The 25,353-nt window shown below is 41.6% G+C and overlaps 1 protein-coding gene across 3 annotated transcripts; it reads left to right on the forward strand.

Moving 5' to 3' along the window:
- Nucleotides 1-24,971, forward strand: GRB2 (growth factor receptor bound protein 2). Of its 3 annotated transcripts, none has more exons than XM_075177849.1 (6): nucleotides 1-126; nucleotides 15,620-15,856; nucleotides 21,145-21,242; nucleotides 23,271-23,393; nucleotides 23,539-23,707; nucleotides 24,041-24,971. In XM_075177849.1, the coding sequence occupies exons 2-6, from the start codon at nucleotides 15,779-15,781 to the stop codon at nucleotides 24,224-24,226; spliced, it is 654 nt and encodes a 217-aa protein (XP_075033950.1). In that variant the 5' UTR covers nucleotides 1-126; nucleotides 15,620-15,778; the 3' UTR covers nucleotides 24,227-24,971. The 3 variants fall into 3 exon arrangements, with proteins under 3 accessions (XP_075033950.1, XP_075033948.1, XP_075033949.1); XM_075177847.1 differs by having other exon boundaries at nucleotides 2-126; nucleotides 23,539-23,743; XM_075177848.1 differs by lacking the exon at nucleotides 1-126 and adding an exon at nucleotides 559-1,009 and having other exon boundaries at nucleotides 23,539-23,743.
- The last annotated feature ends 382 nt before the right edge of the window (nucleotides 24,972-25,353 follow it).

Below are 25,353 nucleotides of genomic sequence, written 5' to 3' on the forward strand. Positions count from 1 at the left end.
GACACGACGCCGCTGCTACGCCCGCGGGATCTGACGCTGTCCCGGAAGTCTCGCGGGAGGATCTGCCCCGGGGCGGAGCGGAAGCGGCCAGAAAGAGAGAGAGGAGAGGCAGCTCCGCGGAAAACGGTGAGACCGGTGGGAATGTCGGGTGGGAGATGAGATACCGAGTGGGGAGGGAGACGTGGGGCTGTGGTGGTATGGGCGGAAGTGGTGACGGGGACAGCTGCTGGGTGGAGCAGGCTAGGAAGGGGCGCAGTTCAGATGGTCGCCACGGGAGCAGCGGGGGTGACACTGAGGAGGGGCAGTTGGTGTTGCTTGGGCTGTATGTTTCCACTGACTGATGGATGTATATACAGGAGCTGGTTATAAGAGGCCAGCCCCATGCTCAGTAATAGAGGAGAGGTTAGACGTGTAGGGAGCATGGGCTGGGGAGGGGGCAGCCCCTGGTAGGGGATGATATAGTGGCAGCCCCTTGGTAGGGGGTGATATAGTGGCAGCCCCTTGGTAGGGGGTGATATAGTGGCAGCCCCTTGGTAGGGGGTGATATAGTGGCAGCCCCTTGGTAGGGGGTGATATAGTGGCAGCCCCTTGGTAGGGGGTGATATAAGGACTGGGCTTGGCACTGGAGACTGAGAGAAGAGCTGGGGTGGGAAGTCATAGAAGAGTGACTGGCTCTGGGCAGTGTGGGCAATCCCCTAGTGGAAGGGATGTGACAGCAGTTCAGCCAAATTCATTGACTCCCTGGGTATAGGGCAAGGATCTGGCACAGGGTGATGGGTGAGCAACTGGCCATGGGATTGTGCTGGTAAAGCATCAAGGGCTGATTGAGGAAGCAACTGTTGGGAGGGGAATTTGTTGAGTTACTGATATAGAAAATCAAATCATTAGGCAGAATACCGGTTCTGAGTGAGTGGATGTGGGGAAATTTTAGCCCGAGGGGGTGACACTCAACTTGGCAGCCTATTAGGATCATTTTAAAGGAATGAAAATGCAGTTGACCCAGCCCAAGGTAAGCCCACTATGGGACATGACTGGCCCTGGGTGGGTGAGAGGCTGAGGTGGGGTGAGCTTTGGGTCAGGTAGTGGTCATATTTGTAGATGGGTATATTATGAAATCTAGGTCAAATCAGAGACTAGTGGTGTAACAACATCTGATTTTGCTAAATGTCAGACCTAGCATTGTCCTGCCTCTTGAGTCCCTCTAAACTAAAGTCTACAATGTAAATGCCTCCGTAACATCATGTATTATGTATAGCTTTTTAATAGCAGTCTGAGGAGCAAAATAGGGACAATAGAATGCAGTAAAATTTATGCCTAAACTATTTTGTTATGTTTGCTTTTATAGCTTTGTATTTTTTTTTATTTATTTTTTTACAAAACTGTTCAATTCACATCAGTTTTATTAAAGTGGACCTATCATGTACAAATAAGAACAAAATGTGATTTTAAAAACTTTCTGAAACTATTGCTAGTTTGTTTAAATATCAAACAGTCACAACTTTTTTCATGATGGCATCCAGGTTCAGTGATTCTGTGGGTATCTGATATTCATGAATATGTATGACTGTATCTTCCCTATAATTACAAACATCACGCCTGCTTAGTATCCTTCTAAAGAACTTGTTGCGACATCATCAAACTTACTAGGTCTGCTATTCCAAACCAAACATGTGAAATACGCACAATAGTTAGAATTTGTTCAGAGGCATGTCAGCAATTGCTGCCAATGCAACAAGTATTTCATGCGTTACATTGGACTCATAGAAATGATTTCAATTCAGCAGTCCATACATATAATAATTTGAGCGCTGAATGCTCTTTTTATTTGCTTTTTATTACATAATTACATTCTATATAAATGTACAATTAGTGTGACAAACACATTTTGATCATTCAACATGAAATCCACAACAGGTTGTCCATCTATTTTCAACACTGCAGTATTATCTTTTTCCCAGAAAAAAAATGAAAATTGGTGTGTGAAGGGGGTCATTGGCACTTTTAAGAAATGACCTGCCTGGTTTACCATTATATGATATCAGCAGCTGCTCTTGGCAGCCATAGAATTATGTGCATTTGATGAAGAAACTATTAAGAATATTGTTCAAATACCTGGCCAAAAATATCAAAGCTGGATGATTGTTTGTTATGAATAAAGTGTTTGGCCAGATGCTATGGTTTGTATCCTACTCATGAAACAGTTTTTGTAAACAATAATCTGATTGATTTGGACGTCCAATTTGGCTATTTGCAATGTGTGGTCAGCGTTCATTTCATATTTCTGTGAAATTGCATTTTTCTACATTAAGATAAGTCCAGTCTTTTGCAATGTCATAACTGGTTTTTGATTCGCAAGCAACAAACGAAGTCTAGGGAACTACCGAAATTACTCATGTTCTATACCCCTCTGTCCTTAATGAACTTGCAATACTGCCTCTTCTGTCTGCTAAGTGCAGGGAGTCCGCTACTTTTTTTTTTTTATGTAGTCACAGTTCAGACCTGATAGATTATCATCTGAGTCAGTGCTGGCAGCCTAATACCTTGCAGGGGCCACAGTGGCCCTCTAACCTTCAAATGGGCTGCACGTTCTCCTTAATATCAGTAATAAGTTAAAACAATACATTTAATCAAAGAAAAAAAAGACGCCTATCTGCAATAACATATCAGTATGCATATTAAACAAGTGTTACAAGCTATAACAAACAAATGTGACAATCAATCGTGAAAGAGCCGTGGGCCACAGGTGAAGGCTCAGAGGGCCGCATGCTGCCCACAACTGATATGTGTTGTCCCATGCAAGTGAAATATCAATAATCAACTGAGGTATACAGAGGAGGCAGTCATGGGGCAGAATCAGTTTGGCTAGAGGTGACGGAACTGTTAGAGACACATCCCGTCAGAGTGTTTACAGAAATCTCCGCTCAGTTTTCCTCGAGTCCCATATATGTGTGCAGAAAAATGACCCGAGATTTCTTACTGTAATAGCCGGCAATATGTGCATCTGAACATAGGGGCAATGATTAGCGGCACCTCACACTGAATTTAATCTGCCCTTATGAGTAAAGCATGACACCGGTCTGGTCATCAGAGGTGCGCCCTGGACGAGAAAGACAAACGCCGCCCCCCTAGCCCTTAATTGTAACCAAATGAACCTAAAATATTCCTAAATTGCGCCCCCTTCAGCGTTGCGCCCTGGGCGGTCGCCCCTATCGCACAGCCCTAGTTACGGCCCTGCTTGGGATGTCGGCAGTCTGGAGATTTCCCCTCAGGACTCAAACAGCAAAAGTTAGTGGGTCATATTACTCATTATAGAAATAAAGGTGGTAACTTCATCGGCCTTATGCTAATGCACAATACTAAGGCAGCATTTAGATTTGTTTTGACTAAGTGCCCTTTAAATTCTAAGTTCTTTTTGTATTCCTACAAACAATTATATTAGATCTTACAATTGGAAAAGCGCATTGGTCTAGTTTGCTTGTTAGCAGGGTAGTATACCATTCCTGCTAAGTCAGATGGAGGAAGTGACTGTTTAATGTGTTCTCAGATCTAGCGAACGTCTCAGTGGTTGCCAGATAGCAAATTGGTTTTAGAAAAAGGCCAAGATGATTTCATCGTATGTGCAGTGGGGAACATTTGTTGCATACTAGGAGGCTGGTTTAGATTTTGGATCAAAAACTGCACCCAGAAAAATCATTTTGGGATGGGGGTAAAATACACCACCTGATTTAGAGTTGTGTGTGTGTGTGGGGGGGGGGGGGGGGGGGTCTAAAATGCAACATAAAGAAATAACTGTCCATTAAGTTCAGCATGCAAAAGCTGTATGCAAAAAAATGTTTGCATGTGCACACCTTACAGTGCAACTTAGTTTATTCAGCGGCAAATGTTTCACCTAACCCCAAATCAGCCCCTAGGTGTAATATGACATATTTAGAATTGAACTTGCCCTTTTTTTGCAAATCATGCTCCTGTTTATGGACTCTGGGATTAATATGGGGCGTGGCTTTATCCGCACCAATGAAAGTGCTCTATTTAAAAAGAAAATAAAAAATTAGCTTGTTTGTGACTTTTTCATTTAAAAAAACAGCACAGAAGTCACAATGGTAACAATGAGGTGTTATATGGGCACAGGGAGGGTTTAAAGAAAAACTCCACAAAAAAAGTGCACAAACGCTTTTAAGCTATGCTGTAATGCAGACTGCAGGTTACTTAAGGCTTGGTGGAATTCTTCTTTAAAGAGTAATGCATAGAGTTGTAAAGATTTTTTCCCCCTGCCCCACGCAACATATATGTCCCCTTATATATTAATGTGAGTGCTGTATTTAAATAAAATAAGAAAAACTGTTTTGTCTTATTGACTGTTGAATCAAACAAGGACTTTTGTGTACTCGTGTCAACTGCTGGACTACTGGCAAAATCTCTGTTTTGCATAGAATGCCTCTGGCATAACAGGTTTGTGGCGATGAGCGCAATGTTTACAGGCATACTTTATGTAGGCCAGTAATTGAACATCAAATTTATTTATTTTTATGCAAACAAAAAAACTGTTTCACACTGGGAACTTTCCATCCCTGATGCTCCAATTCCCAATTAAGCAGCATAAAGTCAGTTTAGGCAGAATAGCATAGTTTACAGCGCTTCCGTCACCCTGTCTTTGCCTGCCAATGTTGTTTCTGTTGCTTAACGGACTACCACAGTGACGGAGAGTATCATATGTGCAGCCTATGTGTGAAGTTAATTGAGTGTTCAAAGCAGATGTAACCCTTTCGGTGCTGTAGAAATGATTTACTCATACCTTAAAGGGTTTAACCAGCACTATACACACCCTTTTCCTGTGCGTGGGGAGATGGTAGCTTAGTGCTGACATCCTGCAGCATCAAAATAGGGTTGCCATGCTTGCGAAACGGACCTAGCTGTGTAATAATTTGCCACCTTTCTGTGGACACCTTTCTTGTGAGTGCTGCGTAACCGGCCTATCAGATGGTTAATGAATCAATAAGACTTTTGCTCACATGACTTCCGAGCCAGATGTCGGGGTAGAGAGAATGTAAGCGGATCGTAGCAGCATTCTAAATGTTTCAGGAAGTAAATGCAAGAATAGTGTGATGGGTTTCTTGGAATGAGGAAATTGTCAAGCTTTCCCCAAATCTATAAATATGTCACCCCAAGGAGGGGGTAACGTGTCCTTGGAGCACAGTGTTGGGACCGGAGCCAGCTCTCTGATCCTTTAACACCTTTTTGCACTGGCAGAAACCACCAAGCTCCTTGTGCCACACTTTGTCATTTTGGCATGGTTTAGAACTTTAACATCTGCATACCTTGTGGTTCTCAAATGACCCAGAGAGCTGTGCTAAATAACGTTATTGTTTGAGAAGGGCCTATATGCACGTTCTTTTTAGCAATCTACTTTTTTAAATGTTTCCTGAAATTAGTGGTCATAAAACTTAAGTTTAAAGGATTCTCGTGTCTCATAGTTATTCAGCGTGAGACAGCAGGTGCTTTGTTTTGTATTTGAATGAATATAGCAACCTTTTTTTCTTTTTTTTCTTTTTTGTTACTATTCAGTATGCCAAAAAGGCTACAATTTTCTGACTTGTTTATTGATAGGTCATGGCTGTTACCAGATGGGATCTCGGTAGGCTATAGAAAATGTGCTAAGACCCCTCCCATAAAATGCATAGATTTGCCTTTCCCAAGCAGATGGTATAGCCTGCAGTTCTGTGATTATGGCCTGAGACAGACAATACATCATCTGAACATGTAGACAACAGCCATGGGGACCTTTCAAGGGTTAATTCAGCATTCTCTTTAAGAGGAAGTTAGAATTTTAGCATAACTTGAAATTAAAGGGATAGTGCTGCCTTCTGTTTGTGTGTTCTGTTAAGGATTAGTCCCCTACAGTGCACAATAGAAAGCCTGTTCCCTGAATACGCTTTATTGGCTTTGCAAATAGTAAGTCAAAAAAAGTAAATTAATATGCAAGGATAGTAAAAAGCAGAGTGTAGAAGCTCTTTGCATGGCGTTTGCTTAGTGAAGTAGAAGAATTTGAATATATAACTTATATAACAGGTGTTTTTAAATAAGACACATCTTACTAGAGAATTAATTTACTTGTTTAATGCTCCCTCACTTTAGTAAGTTGCAATCTAGTCACAAGCTAAACCTCTTCACTTGACAGCTGTGTTATATAAAAAGACAAACCAACATACTTGTAGTAGAATTATAACCAAATAAATACAATTATTGTTGTTATCTTGCAATAAAAATGCAAAATTAAATTTTTAAATGCCCGAGTGATATCTAGTTACTAGTGAATTGATCTATTGCCCTTTCATGAATATTGGTTCAGACTACACAATGCACTAACACAGCCTGAGATGTCAATGACGTCTAAGCTTATGTTATGCTATGTTGGCACATGCTACAGGAGTAGAAGTATATTGGGGTGGCTGGTAAAATGTATATAACGTTTGAATTTACTAGCTATTTAATGGGACATTTGTTCTGGCCACCTGCAAGTATAAAATCGCACAGACATCTGGCAGCATCAGGGTTAAACTGATCCCACCAAACTTCAACTTCTGCTGAGATAATGGTTTTTGCCTGTATTTCATAAGTCTGTGGTGGGTGAACAGGACTTTCCTGTCTGATTTCCTGCATGCTACACATGTATTTCACTTCTGTCTGAAAGGTTTTATATATATATGTGTATATTTAACACGATACGATACTATTTTCATTGCAAAATACACTTTTACAGGTTTAGTCTGTAAGCGTGTGGGGAGGTTTTCTTACAACCGGCTTCCTGAGAGTAATCCCATTTAAGGACAATAAACTTCTAGTCACCTTTAGCCGAGCATGGCAGATTACAGTGAACCGTGGCTTGAACTCCGCTGTATAGTAAATTTAAATACAATGTCAAATACGTTTTGTCACAGTATGGTAGCTTTTGTGTATCGCCTATATAGAGGAACTGTCCATTTTGATATAATTTGTAGATTACATATGCACAATGTAAGTGTATAAAATGCTGCTTGGGGGGCATCCTAGAAAAACAGCAGTTACTGTGTCAGATAGACATAATCACAGAAACATGTTTATATATGTCACACAATCCACTTAGATGGTGAGGTGAATATGTGTTGGACAACGCCATTTGTAGGGGGCTGGACAAGGCCATCTGTAGTGGCATTATCTGTAAGGGGTTGGACAGCGCCATCTGTAGTGGCATTATCTGTAGGGGGCTGGACAATGCCATCTGTAGTGGCATTATCTGTAGGGGGCTGGATAACACCATATGTAGGGGGCTGGACAACGCCATCTGTAGTGGCATCTGTAGGGGGCTGGACAACGCCATCTGTAGTGGCATTATCTGTAGGGGGCTGGACAGTGCCATCTGTAGTGGCATTATCTGTAGGGGGCTGGACAGTGCCATCTGTAGTGGCATTATCTGTAGGGGGCTGGACAACGCCATCTGTAGTGGCATTATCTGTAGGGGGCTGGACAACGCCATCTGTAGTGGCATTATCTGTAGGGGGCTGGATAACACCATATGTAGGGGGCTGGACAACGCCATCTGTAGTGGCATCTGCAGGGGGCTGGACAACGCCATCTGTAGTGGCATTATCTGTAGGGGGCTGGACAGTGCCATCTGTAGTGGCATTATCTGTAGGGGGCTGGACAGTGCCATCTGTAGTGGCATTATCTGTAGGGGGCTGGACAGTGCCATCTGTAGTGGCATTATCTGTAGGGGGCTGGACAACGCCACCTGTAGTGGCATTATCTGTAGGGGGCTGGACAACGCCATCTGTAGTGGCATTATCTGTAGGGGGCTGTACAACGCCATCTGTAGTGGCATTATCTGTAGGGGGCTGTACAACGCCATCTGTAGTGGCATTATCTGTAGGGGGCTGGACAACGCCATCTGTAGTGGCATTATCTGTAGGGGGCTGGACAACGCCATCTGTAGTGGCATTATCTGTAGGGGGCTGGACAACGCCATCTGTAGTGGCATTATCTGTAGGGGGCTGGACAACGCCATCTGTAGTGGCATTATCTGTAGGGGGCTGGACAACGCCATCTGTAGTGGCATTATCTGTAGGGGGCTGGACAACGCCATCTGTAGTGGCATCATCTGTAGGGGGTTGGACAATGCCATCTGTATTGGCATCATCTGTAGGGGTTTGGATGATGCCATCTGTAGTGGTATCAACTAGTGGGTTGGACAACGCAATCTGTAGTGACATTATCTGTAAGGGGTTGGACGATGCCATCTGTAGTGACATTATCTGTAAGGGGTTGGACGATGCCATCTGTAGTGGCATCATCTATAGGGGTTTGGATGATGCCATCTGTAGGGGGTTGGATGATGCCATCTGTAGTGGCATCATCTGTAGGGGTTTGGATGATGCCATCTGTAGTGGGTTGGATGACGCCATCTGTAGTGGCATTATCTGTAGGGGGTTGGACGATGCCATGTGTAGTCATTATCTAGTGGGCTGGACGATGGCATTTGTAGTGGGTTGGATGATTCCATGTGTAGTGGCATCTGTAGTGGGTTGGACAATGCCATTTGTAGTGGGTTTTGATGATGACGTGTTGTGGCATCATCTGTAGTGAGTTTGACGATGCCATGTGTAGTGGCATCATCTAGTGAGTTGGACGATCCCATGTGTAGTAGCATCGTCTGTAGTGGGTTGGTGACTTTGTATTTGTAAGGAATGCTAGGAGTAAGATATTGGGGATTCAGAGTGTGTGTTGCACTCTGTTGGCATGATGGTTGTCATTGCCTGATATAATTTGTTGATTATTGAGGCTAAATAATATTTGTGCAATTGTGTGCTGGCCCTTGTTAGCCATGTCTGTATGTTTTCCGGGAAATTATTTGATTTATTTCTTTAAAAAGAAAAAAAAATAGTACTGTTTTGTATACCCACATTCACTAATGGACAGAAACTTTCCCAACTAAAACACTGTAATCACTGTAACATCTAATCACTGTACTCGCACTCCAGTGTACAAAAGGTAAATGTAACTTAAAGAGTAACCCTACCTAAAACTAAAAATGTAGATTTAGGTGGCGTTCAACAAAATAAAAAAAAAGTAACACATTATTACTTGCCTTCTACTGTCCATTCACCGTATCCGCAGGTTCCTGTTGGGTATAACAGCCCCACGCTGCGCTCATCTTCACTCTTCCTACTTCATTTTAAGCAAGCCAAGCAGGAAGATGAAAGTGAAGTGTAGTGTGGGACCATTAAGGCACGTGGAAACCCTGACGGATACAACGCGCAAAGCTTTTAAAATACATTTTCAACATTTATTAAAAAAAGATTCTTATTTCTTAAAACTCCACTATTTTTTGGCTATGAGTAGAATTATCCTTTTAAATTATGCAGGTTCGAAGTAAGTAATATAAATTATTTGTAAATGCTGTATGTGCAACTGCATTGTGATCTGAGGTGTAATGAACACACTAATGAATACCACACGTTGTTTCTCAGGATTGTAAGAAAAAAAAATAGTTGGCAAAGTTCAACTATTTGTTGTGATAATAACATTTCTATGAATAGTGATCAGCTGCTGCTGTGTAATCCAGTCTGTGTTGTATGGACACAAGAGAGTAGGCAGGACGCCGCATGTCACAATGAATACAGAATCCATTCCACATGTAGCACAAAATGGAATTTGCAACCAACATATCGGACTAGTTGCCGGTTCATTAATATTACAGTAAATATACAATCAGTATTGTACCAATATTGTCTATAGTCCTTATACAAATACCCTGTTGTATTCATTTTTTATCTTTACCAATACAGTAAATGTTTTGAATTCCAATAAATACAATAATCCTTGACTCTGTCTAAGGTGCTACCCGTGGAATTTGTTTTGCGATCAGCTGAGAAACGGGGATAGAGCTTTTCTAACTCCCATTTATTTGCCCCATAAGTCTCTTTAGGACCAGCATGTCTGTCACAGACAATGGTGTCTAAGGCTCGGTACAGACCAGAGGTTTTTCAGCCGACTATCGGAACAATCGCCCAATAAACGGCTGCTCGGCCACATACGGCATTAGTGTGCGTAATCACACGATGGACGACAATCGTTCCAAAGTTCCGATTGTCATTTAATTTGGTTGGTCATACTGGTTCAAAAATCTGGTTCCAATCATGCAATGTGTATGCACACGCGATCACGATCTCTATAGCGTTTACAGAGTCATGGTCTTTTCAGCCGATGCCGGCAATGAACATGTCCCGATGACTTGAATGTAGAGAGTGCTTGTAGATGGAATAACTTGTTAGTTCGTTTTGAGACTGAAAATTTAGTTTGAGTCACAGAAGCTAACGAAATTGGGAAGGACATCTGGATAGCTATAACAAGGCGGTTTTAATCAGTGTAGCAGGAATGAGTGACTATTGTGCTGTCATTCTCTAAACGACTAGAGGACCAGATGAAGAGCACAGATCTGAAAGTAATTCGCGTGTAGGGTGTTTGCATGAATCATCCAAGCTATTGGACCTTCAGTCGTAGGTACAATCGTTGTAGATAAAAGATCAGATTGGTTGGGAAAGTCTCCAGTGTGTAACCTAGCTTTAGTCTGTGAAGCAGCCCATGATATGAAATGTATTTTGTATGGTTTATCTGAGAACGTACTTTGACCTTCCCTAGACTCGCATGTCAGAGTTTGTATTAATTGAACAGAAGTTAATATTAGTTGATAGGAGTTGGTAATAAAAAGAAGCATTTTGCCACGCATTATATTCTTGTAAGCAAGTGCAAGCACGCTATCTGAAGGTAAACGGTTTCGGGTTACTTCAAAATGTGCCCATGTGGACCCTTTTGAAGGATATGTCATCCCAAATAAAATATTTCATGTTAAATCCCACATATCATAGATCATACACTTGTTGTAGAGTTTTCACATTCTGTTAAGTACCTGATTGTAACCATTTTCACATTTTATTGATCAAACGTTAGCAAGTAACGTTTCTGTAATGTTACTGTTTACCATTTAAAAAACATATAATACGTTATATAATGTATAATACACCTGAAATGGCAAAACTATACTTCTAAATGTGTCTATCTTGCTCTTGTACAACTCTGTAGCAGGCCAAGAGATTTTCTCCTGTGTTTAAGCCACCTGAGGGGGAGTGACAGACTTGCAAACTTGCTCAGCAGAAAGACATTGGGCCTGATTCATTAAGGAAAGTAAAGCAAAGAAATTAGTAACTTTGAACCTTGGCAAAGCCATGTTGCAATGCAAACGGTGCAAATGAGTTTATTATTTTGCACATAAGGGAAATGCTGGCTGTTTTTCCATGTAGAACACATACTTGATGGCTTTATTTTTACACGGACATTGAAAGTAGATCTAGGAAATTGCCCTACCCCAAATATAAATCTGTCCTCATATTTTAAATTTACCTCCCCCTCAAATGCAAACATGGTTTTGACAAAGTTCAATGTTATTCATTTTTCTTTTGCTTTACATTCCTAAATAAATGCGGCCCATTGTGTGGAGCTGTTGATTTATACACAGGTGCAGTATCACGGATGTTAAAGCAGCACAATTGCTCTAATTTAGGTTGTTTAGAAGTGTGTTTAGTGGTTCTTTCATGAATTCTGTTTCATATTTAGAAAAAGAATCCATAGTTTGTCTACCATTTCAGCGAAGACTTTGATAAATATAAAAATCTTAATTCTTTGAAAGCCAAAGCTGGAAGATTGCTGTGTGTGTTATGGTAGAACATGGGTGTGACCGCTTATGTAGTGTACTGACCAGCAAACTAAGGGTTTATTGCATTAGCCCAAATGGCTGTGAGAGAATTGGGTTTAACCTCTCAACCTTACTGCGAGATGGCAGATGCATTAGGTCAGTAGTCACACCCTCTACTTTCCATATTTCTTCTGATGGGATTAGTCCAGTTTGAGTATGTGATCTTTCCTATAAGAGAGGAGCTGCTTGGCCTGTAGAGATAACCATGTCTGTAAACCACCCCCCAGCCATGTCTCTTCATTTTCATTGAAGCTCGATGTGCTTTCTGTTTGCTTCATGCAAGTCTTTCATCCTTCCAAAAGGGTCCCTTTTGCACTCTGACCCCAAGTGCCATAATTCCTCTTGGGGGCAAGGTTCTGTAGACCAGTAAAGATTCCCCCCAGCGCCAGGATGTTTATTTGACTTATTGTTTTATATAGAAGGACAGTGTTAGCTCTTTGGTACAATTTAATGCAAGTATTGTAAAGAAAAGGTGGACATATGTAAATTACAGAGTATTGTGGGGTGGAATAAAGCAGATATGCCAACAATCATTGATAATCAGCCATAGGCTATGTGTTCTAATTGCTGTTTGCAGACAGCCTTGTACTGTGTGTATCTTTTCTTTAAAAGTAGTCTGAATTCCTCTGATAACTTCTGCCCATTGCAACACTAGTCTTATCTTACAGAGCAAGCCTTGTCTCCCTTGGGCCATGTGATATTCTTAAAGCCAATCATTGTAATATTTGCTGTACTCCATACAGTCCAATGTGGTGGTGCACATTCAAATATATATTTCTTATTAGTTTACGTTGTGTTTTATGCATTGCTTTTGTTGTGTCTTATATATTCTACTGTAACTTCCTTCGTGTGTATGTATGTGTGTGTGTGTATATATATATATATATATATATATATATATATATATATATATATATATATATATATATATATATTACACACACGCACACACATATACACACGGTTTGTAATACAAAATCCCATTAGTCTACTTGTAATGCCTGAAAATGTTGGTAGCCAGTTAGTTCAGGGTGTGCTGCCACCGTAAGTCACTGCTATTACAACAAGACTGGCTTTTGTGCAGTTCATAGCGGAGAGCCTTGATAGTCAGTAATGCCCAGTTCTAAGGGTATTATTACTTAAATAATGTTTCGTTTTGCCCAAGTACCTTTTTAACCAACATGTGTATTTTAACTTGATCAATATACTTAACTAAAGTTTTTTGTTTGTTTTTTAATTTTGAAATGAATACTTGTAAAAAGCAAAATAATATTTTTAAAATCATAAGTGTTATTTTCAAGTCCTCTTCACCCCCACCCCGGGGAGTGGGGAGGGAGATTCCTAGGTCTTGCTGAAACAATTACTTGGAGCCTCAGATGTCTAATTTACATAATAGTGTCCGAGCACTGGAAGATGCAATTTGGGGACTAGATGGTCAAGCAATTGGATTCTTCCCTAGTCTAGTTGTCAGACACTATTGCTGATCAGCAGACAATACCGGTACTAGTGGGGATATCATTGTCTGCTCATGTAAATAGGTTGCTGGAAAGCTCAGCAATAAGTTTGAAAATATAACAAATAAATTATCATTTTAAACTGTCCTGGATAATGTTAAAGCAATGTATTTAGTGAAAGTTACAGGAACAGGTATCAAATATAGGGATAAAGCATTCCCCCATTAATTAATAAGAACCTTTTAGTAGGCTGTGTATCTGAGTATAGGGCGTGTGCACTTTGTGTTGATGATATTATAGTGGCAGAAACAACGGTGGAATGTTGTTCTGTATACACCAGGTGTTCCGACATTAGAAATTCACAGCACTGAAGGTCATGGGAACCAAACTGGCTTCTGGGCCACAAGCTGTCTATGGTGAATGTCCACACAGAAAGAAAAGGGTTAACTTGAAGCCAACCGTAAAGTAACTAAAAGGAAGTATGTCAACTGAAAACTGCACACAGGATTTAGAGCAAGTAAAGTCACTGTTTGACATATGTCAAAAGTTGTCTTTACTAAGCCACATAATAGGCATTAAGAAACTGGAGTGTTAATAACGAGTCATGTCCACTGTGCTCTCTTTCAGTCCTCTCCATGGTAGCAGGGAGGCTCTACACCGATGACACACAAAGGCTCAACTCCAAATCACTAAAATGCAGACACGCACTGCTTCTTTATTGGTTCACCCAATCGTCCAAAAGCACAGTTTTAAGATGCACACCCCCTTTCCTGCTCTTTGGAAACGCCCCTGTGACAGGGGGCATGTTCTTACATTTGTGGGTTTGCACAGAGCAAATTCTCCTGGTGCTGAAACTATAAGGACGTTTTCACCTCTAGGACCTTCCCCTTCATCAGTTTAAACTTTTCCGATTTCCTCCTAATATACTGCTCAGTCTAACCTCATCTTACATGAGAGTAGTGAAGGGACATCGGGGCTATCTTCATTATAAGTGACACTTTTGTGTGTATTAAGTTTAGTTATTGCATTGCTCTAAGTACTCGTAGATATACGTTTTTCTGCAACTAGAAGCTGCAAAATGCTTCCCATTAAAAGTATATGGTGATGCCTGCTTTACAGTAACTGAGCAGACTAATGCTGTGCTCCTACCGTTACAAGTGGAAGCAGCTTTCTAACTGCACCTTTCTCCACTTTTCATTTGTCACCTAAATATTCCCATCTTGAATAACACAATCTAGTTTCTCCACTTCAGTGTAAAACTAGGTTTACTTGTGTGTCTAAATCTATACTTGGCAAGGAACGCTGATCCACCCTACTCCTCCCCTGTGCAAACTCTCGCTCCTCCGCAGACACCACCATTTTGGCCCGCTTGTCATGTCCTTTTCATAACATTGGCTGCACATAAAAGCTAGGCGCTGTAGATTTACACTTTTTGCGCAGTCATTATTGAGCCTTAAAGTGACTGACTTCTTGGCAGACTTTACTTGCAGAAATGCTCTATGAGGAATGGATGATTCATATTCTGAGCCTGTGCCAGTGATCTCAAATGACTGCATTCTCAGCCTTTTGGCCTGTATTGGATCAGGTCACCGTCCTAAAGGTGTGGGAGGAGCTTCCTCTGTTTGTAACGGAGTAGGCCCTCCAGATGTTGGGAAACTACAAGGCCCAGCATGCTTTGCCAGCTGATGGCCAGCCAATAGCTGGGAAAGTATGCTGTGAATTGTAGTTTCACAACACCTGGAGAGTACTAGTTGTCCAGGCCTGCTTAAGCTTATAACAGAGCAGCAGTGGAATGACATTAACACTGAAAAAAACATATTTAACCTCAATGGCTCATATTTAAAAATGTACATTTGGGGGTTTAGTGGTTCTTTCATCGTGGTACCAGGCCATGAAAGGTTAAGAGCCTTTTGTGTGTCGGCTATAGAGAAGAAAGAGCTTGCTGTCATAGCAAACATCATTATAAACAATACACCCATTTCAAAATTGTAACCTTTTATTTAAGGTGTGGGCAGCACGGTGGCTAAGGGGTTAGCATTTCTGCCTTACAGCACTGGGGTCATGAGTTCAATTCCCGACCATGGCCTTATCTGTGTGGAGTTTGTATGTTCTCTTCGTGTTTGCGTGGGTTTCCTCCGGGTGCGCCGGTTTCCTCCCACACTCCAAAAAACATACTGGTAGGTTAATTGTCTGCGAACAAATTGACCCGAGTCTATGTGTCTGTCTGTCTGTGTTAGGGAATTTAGACTGTAAGCTCCAATGGGGCAGGAACTGATGTGAATGAGTTCTCTGTACAGTGCTGCAGAATCAGTGGCGCTATATAAATAAATGGTGATGATGAAGGGACTCTGAAATAACACAATTTTGCCTCCGTTTCCTGCAGGCCGCTAGTGAGTTTCCCTCGGATCAATAACAAGTGTGGGGTGACAGGAGAGTTGGGACTTTGGTGCTCTGCCAGGCGGCATTGACAAGGTTTAGGCAGCAGAGGAGGGGTCAATCCCCGTTTCCAAGACCCCCTCGAGGCAGGGACGCTGCGGTCGCCATGGAAGCCATAGCAAAATATGACTTTAAAGCCACAGCCGACGATGAACTGAGCTTCAAACGAGGTGACGTTCTAAAGGTGAGTAGAAGCAGCGGGAAGTTACTTATGTTTAATAGTGACGATTCCCTGTATACTTTTGTGCTGTTTCATTTGTTATATTTCTGTTTAAATTAATGTAATACTCCCATGTATTATCGTTATAAACTTGTCAGTCCACTTCTGATTTCTCTCCACCTTTCATTTAATGTCGGTCTATTCCTGTGTTACTGTTGTAATCGCTAGTATTGTAAACCACAAACACCACGATTTCCTGGTCTTTGCTAATTTGTTATTGCATATCCTTAATGAAACACTTAATACTGTTTATCATAGCATTTTCCGCAATTGTGTAACCTTATTAACACTTTTCCTAAGATAATGGTTCTGTATTGACAAGAGACATAGCTTACTTTGCCCCCGGGGAAAGGCAAACTCCACGCCTACAAAATATTTACTATGCTGTTACCCTTAGCTTAACTAATATTGTTGTAGTGTAATCCCTACCTAGAACCTTTTACTTGTTTTATGACACTGTAAAGCTGTATTATGTAAGCTCTTTGGTGGTGGTTGTAAATGGTTATATAGCTGCCATTTGGTACCTAGAAATTGAAATTAGTGAAAACAATTAGTGCAAGTGGAGTTTGCTTTTAGTAGAGTTCATGTACCTATTAGTGCCAGGCTGAGCCATTAGCCGCAGAGATTCCTGTGGATCGATAAATTGCATTCTTAGGGATATTGGTACAGCCGGCTAGACGGGTGTACTCCAAACACCATGCCTCGTAATACGTGTACATTACCCCAGCAAGGAGGTTTATTCATTCTTTTAAGTTCCTGTTAATAATTCTGCTTTTTATTTTTAAGCAGTGGACTTTTTTTTCATGATTACGCAGAAGATATATTTCAGATGGATACACCCATTTGTGTACAAAGGAGCACACATGTTGTGGGCAAGTAAATGTCCTTTCTTAAGCTGGGTACACACCTATGCAAATATTGTGCAGATCACACAATAAAGAAGTGTGTACACTCCCAGGATTGTGTTTTATCTTACCAAAACTCAAAGCATTGTTTGATTTGGTTTTTATAAATTCCTAAAAATCACAATGGAACGTTGTTGGGTAAATGTGGAAGTGTGTATGTACTCACAATCCTCTTACGATACTTCCTCTGTATATCTGAAGTGGGCAGAGTCACAATCATTTCAGCAGATGGTTATGAGAGATGTAGGTCTCAGATCTGACCATAAATCGTGTATGGTGTGTACACATGAATCGGAACGCTAATCAGGACTGTCACCCGTTGGTAAAATCGTGACATAAAATCACATCTGAAGTAAGATTGCATAGATGTGTACCCAGCTTTACTCTATATGGCTGGCAGCTATGTGGTGTTCTTCTCCTGTCATAGGATAAGGGAACTTTGATTTTCAGTTAGTATTTTTATTAGTCTGATTTACCGATATTGTTGTTGGATGCTAGTTAACCTTTTTTGTTTTGTTTTTTATATTGTTTATCCCCTGCCAGGCTTTGGTTTCTCCCTGCTTGTGAGTTCACCTCCCCCTCTCTCTCTGTAATTACTGTCCCTTCTCAATCTCCTTCCTTTTCTATATTTATATATTGATCTCTGCAGTTTCCTGTTCTTCCCCTGCTCTGCTCCATTAGCTTACACCGATTGCAGATTAAGAACTCTGCGGCCTATCTTAAATAATCTCATTTATCTCATTTTGCTATTTTATGCCGGCCTGACACCATCAAACCGAGCCACCGCCTTTTTTAATAAACGAGACAGTGAGCATTTATTTGAAGCTTTCCTGCCACGTTAACACTTTAGTCTCATTGGAACCGCAGCACATTGTGATCTGATCACTGTTACAAGATCCACTGAACTCTTGTGCAGAAAAGCTTTCAGGACATTTCGATACACGGCCTGCCACAAGCCGCAGGCCATTAGATGCACCGCCGTTCTTGTTGTCTTCTCCTGTGTTGTGTGTATGTTCATTACTCTGCTCCACCTCTATCTGCAGCACTCCCAATAACGCAGACATGTGTCTTATCGGACATCTGGTTAGTGTGGGTGAGGGTAGAAGGAAGAGAAGAAGGGAAGTCTGAGTACTGAACATGGCTACTGCTTTTCTCTCGCACAGAATCCTTTATCCAAAAGTAGAATTATAAAAGCAGTATTTTTACATTTACTTACCCGCATGCAGCGTGAATAGAATAACATTGAGGTTAGAGACCTTTGACCAGTGCAGCTGAATGAAACTACCCAAATAAGTATATAGTGTTAGCAGGTGTAGTTCTTAATACCCCATCTTGCTTGGGATCATAAATTAGATTGCTGGGCAGACAGAGTTGCCTTTATTGCTGCAGAAAGGGTACTTTGTTACTTTCAGGGAGGGGTAGTTCTTAAGGTATGTTTGCCATCAGCTGCAATGGCAGAAAGGAGGAATAGCAAGAGCCACAACCTTGATGTGCGTACTCCGTTCTCAGCAATTGGCTGAGTAGCGAATGATGCTTGCCACAGGCTTGAGTGACTGTTTTCTCACAGTAAACCTTTATATTCGCAGTCACCTCCATAGATGACAAGATAAATGGCAATACAAAGCCATACTGAGAGGTTGTTATAATACCTCTTATCTAGTAAGTTTCCCCTGTCCTACTAACCTACATTAACCTGCATGTCTGCTTACTCTTGTGCTTCCCAGTAATAGTGATATTTTTTGTTTAAAAATAGTGGAGAATGCGCTAAATCTTTTTTTTTTTTCCAGCATGATGTGGTTTGCATAAGAGTTAACAAATACAATTGGTTTAACGTTAGTCATTACAATAAGATTATCCTGTTCTAACTACTTTCTCTGAATCTCTACATATCACACTCTCTAAAAAGATCTAAAAATAAAATAAATGAATTGCAATGCAATAAATACAATGTAAAATCTGTTTATATAAAAGCATTTAATATTTAGACTACTGACGGTAGGCTTTCTGTAGTTGATAACTTGCTTAGAACTATTTAGAGATTCATTTTTACATACGTTTTTGTCCTTTTAGTTTCTTTGGCTCTTCTCCTATAAATCTCCTTTTCCACTCCGTATTCCTGTCATACCCCATTCATACTGCACCAAAATCCCGGGTTTTTGCCGGGGCGAGCTCAAACGACCCGGGTCTTGGTGCAGTATGAATGGTACAAGTCAAAAATCCCGGGTCTAAAAACCCGGGTCTTCAACCCGGGATTTATCGAGGGGCAATTCCCGGGTCGGACCCGGGTTGCCTGCACTATGAATGGTGCAACCCGGGTTTTTCAACCCGGGTTGCACAGAAAACAAGCTGATTGGCTGTCTGACCTGTAATGCTCACAATATTTACATTAACTGCATACATAAAGCCAGGGAAAAAAAAATCGAGAGGAAAACAACAGTATGGACTGAAACAACTACTTCTATCATCCACACTATAAGAAACAAACAAAAGAGAAAGGTCGCACATACTTTACATAGATGACTAAAGTAAAGTACGGAGCAGTGAGCAGTACAGAACGGAATTGGTGGAAATGTCTGATTGTTTACAAATGATACAATGGAACAATAAAAATTTAAATATCTTATAAGATACACTCACACATCTTTATGGACAAAACAGCAGAAAAGCAGACTATTACAAAAAAAAAAAAAAGTTTTCAGCCAATGAAAACTGCTCTGGTGATGACTCCCACAAATTGCCAGGGCACAGACTTGTGCAGTATGAATGGGGTCAACCCGGGAAATTCCCGGGTCCGATGTGCAGTATGAATGGTGTTTCTGAGCTGGGACGCTCCGAGCCCCGGCAAAAACCCGGCTTGAAACCCGGGATATTGCCGGCGCGGCAGTATGAAAGCGGTATTACTCTCTCCTGCTCCTACTTTCCTCTCTCACGCTGACTCCTTCTCATTTTTCCCCTACACTATCGGCTCCACTCACTGCCATGTGCACACCTCTCTCTTCTGATTGGCTGGCTGCAGGGGTCCTGTTGGAGGTCTAGTCTATGGCTTACTACGCACATGCCTGCCCTCAGTTACATAGTCACATGTGACAGGTCATTGCCTCCCACATGACCAGCAGACCTTTAACGTGCTGTTGCAACCTTTATGATCTGATTGGTTACAAGTTGTTGTAGCCCCACCTACTTTAAAACTGATTACACATGGATATGCGGGGAATTAACAATGATCACAAAAGGCGTTCCTGCATAGTTAAATGCACAAAAGAGAAACAACTTGTGATATTCTGTATCTAAAATTCTAAATAATGAATCCAAGGTTGTGTATCATCTGCTTCGCTTAATAAACACCTTATTATTTCATCTTCTTAAGGGATCATATACGGGTGGGTTTCATATGCCTGTGGACTATTGCTGATGTGTGTTCCAATGTACAGTACATGCAGCTTAAATGTATCTCTGAATAGTAACCATTGAGTGCTTATATGTACATCCATCCATTATACCCACAAATGCTCATGTGGATTGTGCTATCGGTTTCTCTCTTTGGAGAGGTGTTCTAGCAACGTTTCGGTGTAATGGATCATGGGCTTATGAGGAATGCCTAGTATACATCATTATGAATGCAGCAAATTGTGTCGGCTGCCGAAATACATTTTAGACTTATGGTGTTGTGGTTAAATGATTTATGTTGTGAATGGGTATCATGAGTAGCAACAATAAAGAAGAAACCATTGCACTGTGATATATTTTCCTATCTAAGTGCTTTTTATGATTATTATTATTATTATTATTAATTTTTATTTATAGGGCACCACTAGGTGTCCGTAGCGCCGTACAGGGACAAACGAAATTACAATACGAGGTGAGACAGCACAGTACAGTAAACAATAAGCACAGCAACTCCGTGAGCTCAAAGCACAGCTAGAGAGGGCGGGAGAGGGGAAGGTCCGCCAACGACGGAGTCCAAGAGGGAAGGCACGGATGACAGGGAGACCCCCAAGGGGAGAGGAGGGAGCGAGAGGGGACGGGGGGAAGAGGGTCCTCAAGGAGGAGGACTAAGTAGCTGGAGAGCAGAGTTAACAGTGGTGAAGACAGGAGGAGAGAATACCCTGCTCAAAGGAGCGTACAATCTAAGGGTGGAGGGTTCCTGCTTTCATGAAGTACAGGTGAAAACTAGGGTCTGGTGTGTACAACTCATAGTGAGCATCCTGTGAATGAAATATAACCCGCAGTATTCCTTGTATCGACAAGTTTAACACATTATGCAATTTGGTTTTCTTCCCTGTAAACCAGAATGTCAGTGAGCAATGATCTTCTCCTGTCTGATGCCTGATCTCCCTCTGCTTACAGGTCTTGAATGAAGAGTGTGACCAGAACTGGTATAAAGCTGAGCTTAATGGCAAGGATGGATTTATTCCTAAAAACTACATAGAAATGAAGCCACATCCGTGAGTATACATATACAGGCTATATTTTTTACATTTTGAGGTGTTTATTGCCAAAGACAATGGAAATGCATTCATTACTCTCCTATGACCGTCTACCAGGCCATGTCCTCTTGTTTGACATGAGTATTTTTATGGGTGTAATTTACAGTGACATGTGATGGGCTGCAAACAATGCACAATAAAATATGACTACTTAATACTACCAGTGTCTATAAGAAGCCACAATCGCAGTGTTGGCACCAATTATTATTTTTTTTCCAAACAGTAGCATGTTTGTGCGATCATGTCAATATAAAATTTTTATTAACATTTATTTAGTAGCGCCAGCATTTTACACTTGAAGCTCACTTTGCCATCTGATGATTCCGACATACACATTACAAATGTGATGACACAGAACTGAACTAGATTTTCAGTGCGATGCGACAGTTGTAGGATCATTAGACTTTAACTGTATGATTATACTGTGCACACTTCATTCAGCTTTAATCTGGTCCTTTAGAATGAAAAATGATCCATTACTATTATTAACAACATTTATTGACATAGCCCCAGCTTACACAGCGCTTTAAAATTGGAAGCTAATAAAGTAATAAAACTTGCTAGGTATTAAAGCGCTAAGAGCTCACAAGTTTACATTCTGGCAGATTCAGCCACCTACTCTTGTCTTTTGCGATCTATTGAGGCCAACGCAAGTGACGTTTTTTTATTTCCTGATGGAATAATTGTTAGGTGTGTGTGTGGCCATCTTATAGGTCGCCCACTGGCCCCGCCACAGTTAAATATTTTCTTTGTCCCCAAATGCTGTGTCTGTTCTCTGAATTTCTCTCCTGGCGGGCAGCATGTATTCTAGTACCAGGTCGCCACAAGCTGCTCACATGTACTACAGTTCCTGGAAACTCTTGTGAGCCAGGCACCGCTGCTGTATTGTTCTCGCCAGAAACTCCTCCTGTGATGTAACCTGGTGCGAGGGACAGGGCGACTGTGTGTCCCTTCCTACTCTCATGATAACTGCAGCTAAGAAAAATCTTTTTAAGTGTCGGTCCGCTTTAAAGTAGAACTTTAAATGTGCCAACAACTTTTGTTGTTGGCACATTCTCTTATTTGCCAGTAAAGTTAGTAATGTTTGCTTGTGTTTTCCTCTGCTGCACCAGGTCCAAAACATACTGACAGGTTAATGTTAGTGTGTGTTTGTTTGGTAGAGAATTTGGACTGTAAGCTCCAGAGTGGTAAACATTCTCTGTAAAGTGCTTCGTATTATGTCGGCTCTATATAAATATATAATGACTTTAATACTTTTACATTAGCTATCTGTGTGTGTGTGTATATGCCTAATGTCTACCTTTTGTAAAATGATACACCCATAGAAATTGATCTTGCCAAATTAGTGGTTCAGATATTAGGCGCATCTTCCAGACCCATTTCACAGCCTTTTATAACAGCATTCAAGTGTCACTTACCGCGTTTCATTTAAGGGATGTCCAGCTTGTAGCCCATTGGCCAGATTCTGCTGTCCAATGTTTTTTGTTTTGTTTTATTTAGTGGCCCTTAGTTGCTTTATAAACCCTCTCTATTGTGCAACATTTCTGTTTTTATCTAGCGTGTAATTGTAAGAAGTATACAACCTCAGATAGTGTTGATTTGCTTTCTTCAGCACGTTTTCTAATTATCTTTCAGCACACGCATTCCTATCTCATAGTTGCCTACTCTTCCGGAATGTCCAGGAGACTCCTGAATTTCTGGGAGCCTTCCCGGGAGAGCAGGGCAACCTCACGGATCCTTTTTACTTAGTTAAGTGGCGGGAGCAGTGCTTAGGACGCAATTTACGTGTCATCGTGGTCCCGTCCCCCACTATTACAGGGGGCGTGGTCAGGTGACGTGATTTGTCGAGCCCCACGCGGCCACCTGCCTCCCGAAAGACAAATTGCCAAATTTGGACTATCTTCAGCCCTATTCCTCATCTAATCCTACTCTAACACCATTCCACCACTCTTGCCAACACGTCTTACCTACTTTTCCTCTCTACAGGTGGTTTTTTGGCAAAATTCCCCGTGCCAAAGCGGAGGAGATGCTTGGGAAACAGAGACACGATGGCGCCTTCTTGATCCGAGAGAGTGAAAGTGCTCCAGGAGACTTCTCTTTATCAGTCAAGTGAGTCCGTTACTCCGGTAACCGTTATATTCAGCAGTAGGGATCAAGTAATGATTAGCAATTGTATTTCTGAATGCCATCGCCTGTGCGCTGTTCGGTTTGCAAGATGCTGGTGCAAACTGTACATCTCTTCCTTGTGTTTCAGGTTTGGCAATGATGTACAGCATTTCAAGGTCCTGCGAGACGGGGCAGGGAAATATTTCTTGTGGGTGGTAAAGTTTAACTCCCTGAATGAGCTGGTGGACTATCATCGGTCCACATCTGTGTCCCGAAACCAGCAGATCTTCTTACGTGACATCGAGCAGGTGCCACAGGTACACGGGGGAGAGAGAGCCACAAGTTTACCACAGGTATATAGAGGGGGGAAAGTAGGAGAGGGAGTGTTCAGGTTAAGAGGTGTATATCTGTATCTTTGCAGCCAAGGTATTTGAGATGTTTAACGTATATAAAAAAAAAAAAAAAGTAATTTAACATCTCAAGTAGAACATTCTTTGTCTTTTTTAATCTGCTCAATTGGCCACTAGATAATGGTTTTGTTGTTTATGTATGCGATGTATATCTACATACAGTCTGTAGAGAATATAAGTTGAATTCAGATTGTGTAGTCCACGTTACATAAATCTAACCAAAACTTTCCCTCCTGACAGCAACCTACCTATGTTCAGGCACTGTTTGACTTTGATCCCCAAGAGGATGGGGAGCTTGGATTCAGACGAGGAGAATTCATCCAGGTGGTGGACAACTCAGACCCCAATTGGTGGAAAGGGACATGTCACGGGCAGACCGGCATGTTTCCACGCAACTACGTGACACCCGTCAACCGCAACCTGTAACCAGAGCCTGCACAGTACCGGAAGCCGAGGAGGAGAACAGGCAGACTTACCTGGGAGGGAGTGTGGGCTGGCTAGGAGGACATTGGGAGCCTATAGACTAACTTTGGGGTGAATGGACACACGGACGGGCTAAACAGAAGAGCATGGACAGACTACTGACAGACCAAATATTAGTCCACTAATTCAAGGGAGCAGTCTTGACTCAATGATATGACCAGGTATTGTCAGGTGATAGAACATGGGGAGAAACAAAAGACTTGAATGGGAGGGGATTTCTCACGGACCGACTGATAGAAATATGGCAGATGTGATTTAGGAAGAAGGAAGACCGGCAATAGATGTAGGCCTAGAAAAAAATGTATACAGGACGGCCCTTGACGTGTTGGCTATCCCGGTTGTCTGTCCTTGCTATGTGCAGTTGCTTCTCAACGTCTTCTTCAAGCGGGAATGACCCCTTGGCTCCATGTGGGACTTTTTTGGGGGGACAGGGTGAATTCATGGTCTGGCAGGCTCAGTGGGAGGGATTGGGGAAATTATGGATATTTGATTTAGAATGCCAAAACTTACCTTTAAATTAAAAGAAGAGACTTTTTTTTTTTTTTTTATAAATTAACAAATTCCCTTTACTGCTGCTGTTCCTTCCCTATTCCGTTTCTTTTCACATCTTTCCTGTTTATCATGCATGTGTGTTTGCAACGCACTCAATACAACACGCACCTGTAAAATAAAATGTACAAAAAATCCAGCCATTTTTCTCTCTATGCAAATCTTGGGCTACTGGTGTCTTTGCAAGAAAGAAAGAAGAAAGCCCTCCGCTTGCAGGTAAACCCTCTTCTGGGACACAGAGGGCACTTTTGTATCTACTCAGCTAGCCTACATAAAACAGCATTTTCCCATTTTTCCTAACACAAGTCAACATGGCAGACTTAGGCAGGCAATAACCGATCAGCCTCGAGTAATGTGGAACGTATAATGAAAGCGAATGCTCAGGTGCTTACAACACTCCGGACCGATCACACTGCAAGACTGCGGTTGATAAAGGCTTTGGCAGATCACACTAAGAACGCTGATAAGGAGAAAGGCTACAATTGCGACATAAGCATTAATATTTCTCATTTGAGTATACT

This window comes from Mixophyes fleayi, chromosome 6, assembly GCF_038048845.1.
Source record: "Mixophyes fleayi isolate aMixFle1 chromosome 6, aMixFle1.hap1, whole genome shotgun sequence".
NCBI classification, from domain to species: domain Eukaryota; kingdom Metazoa; phylum Chordata; class Amphibia; order Anura; family Limnodynastidae; genus Mixophyes; species Mixophyes fleayi.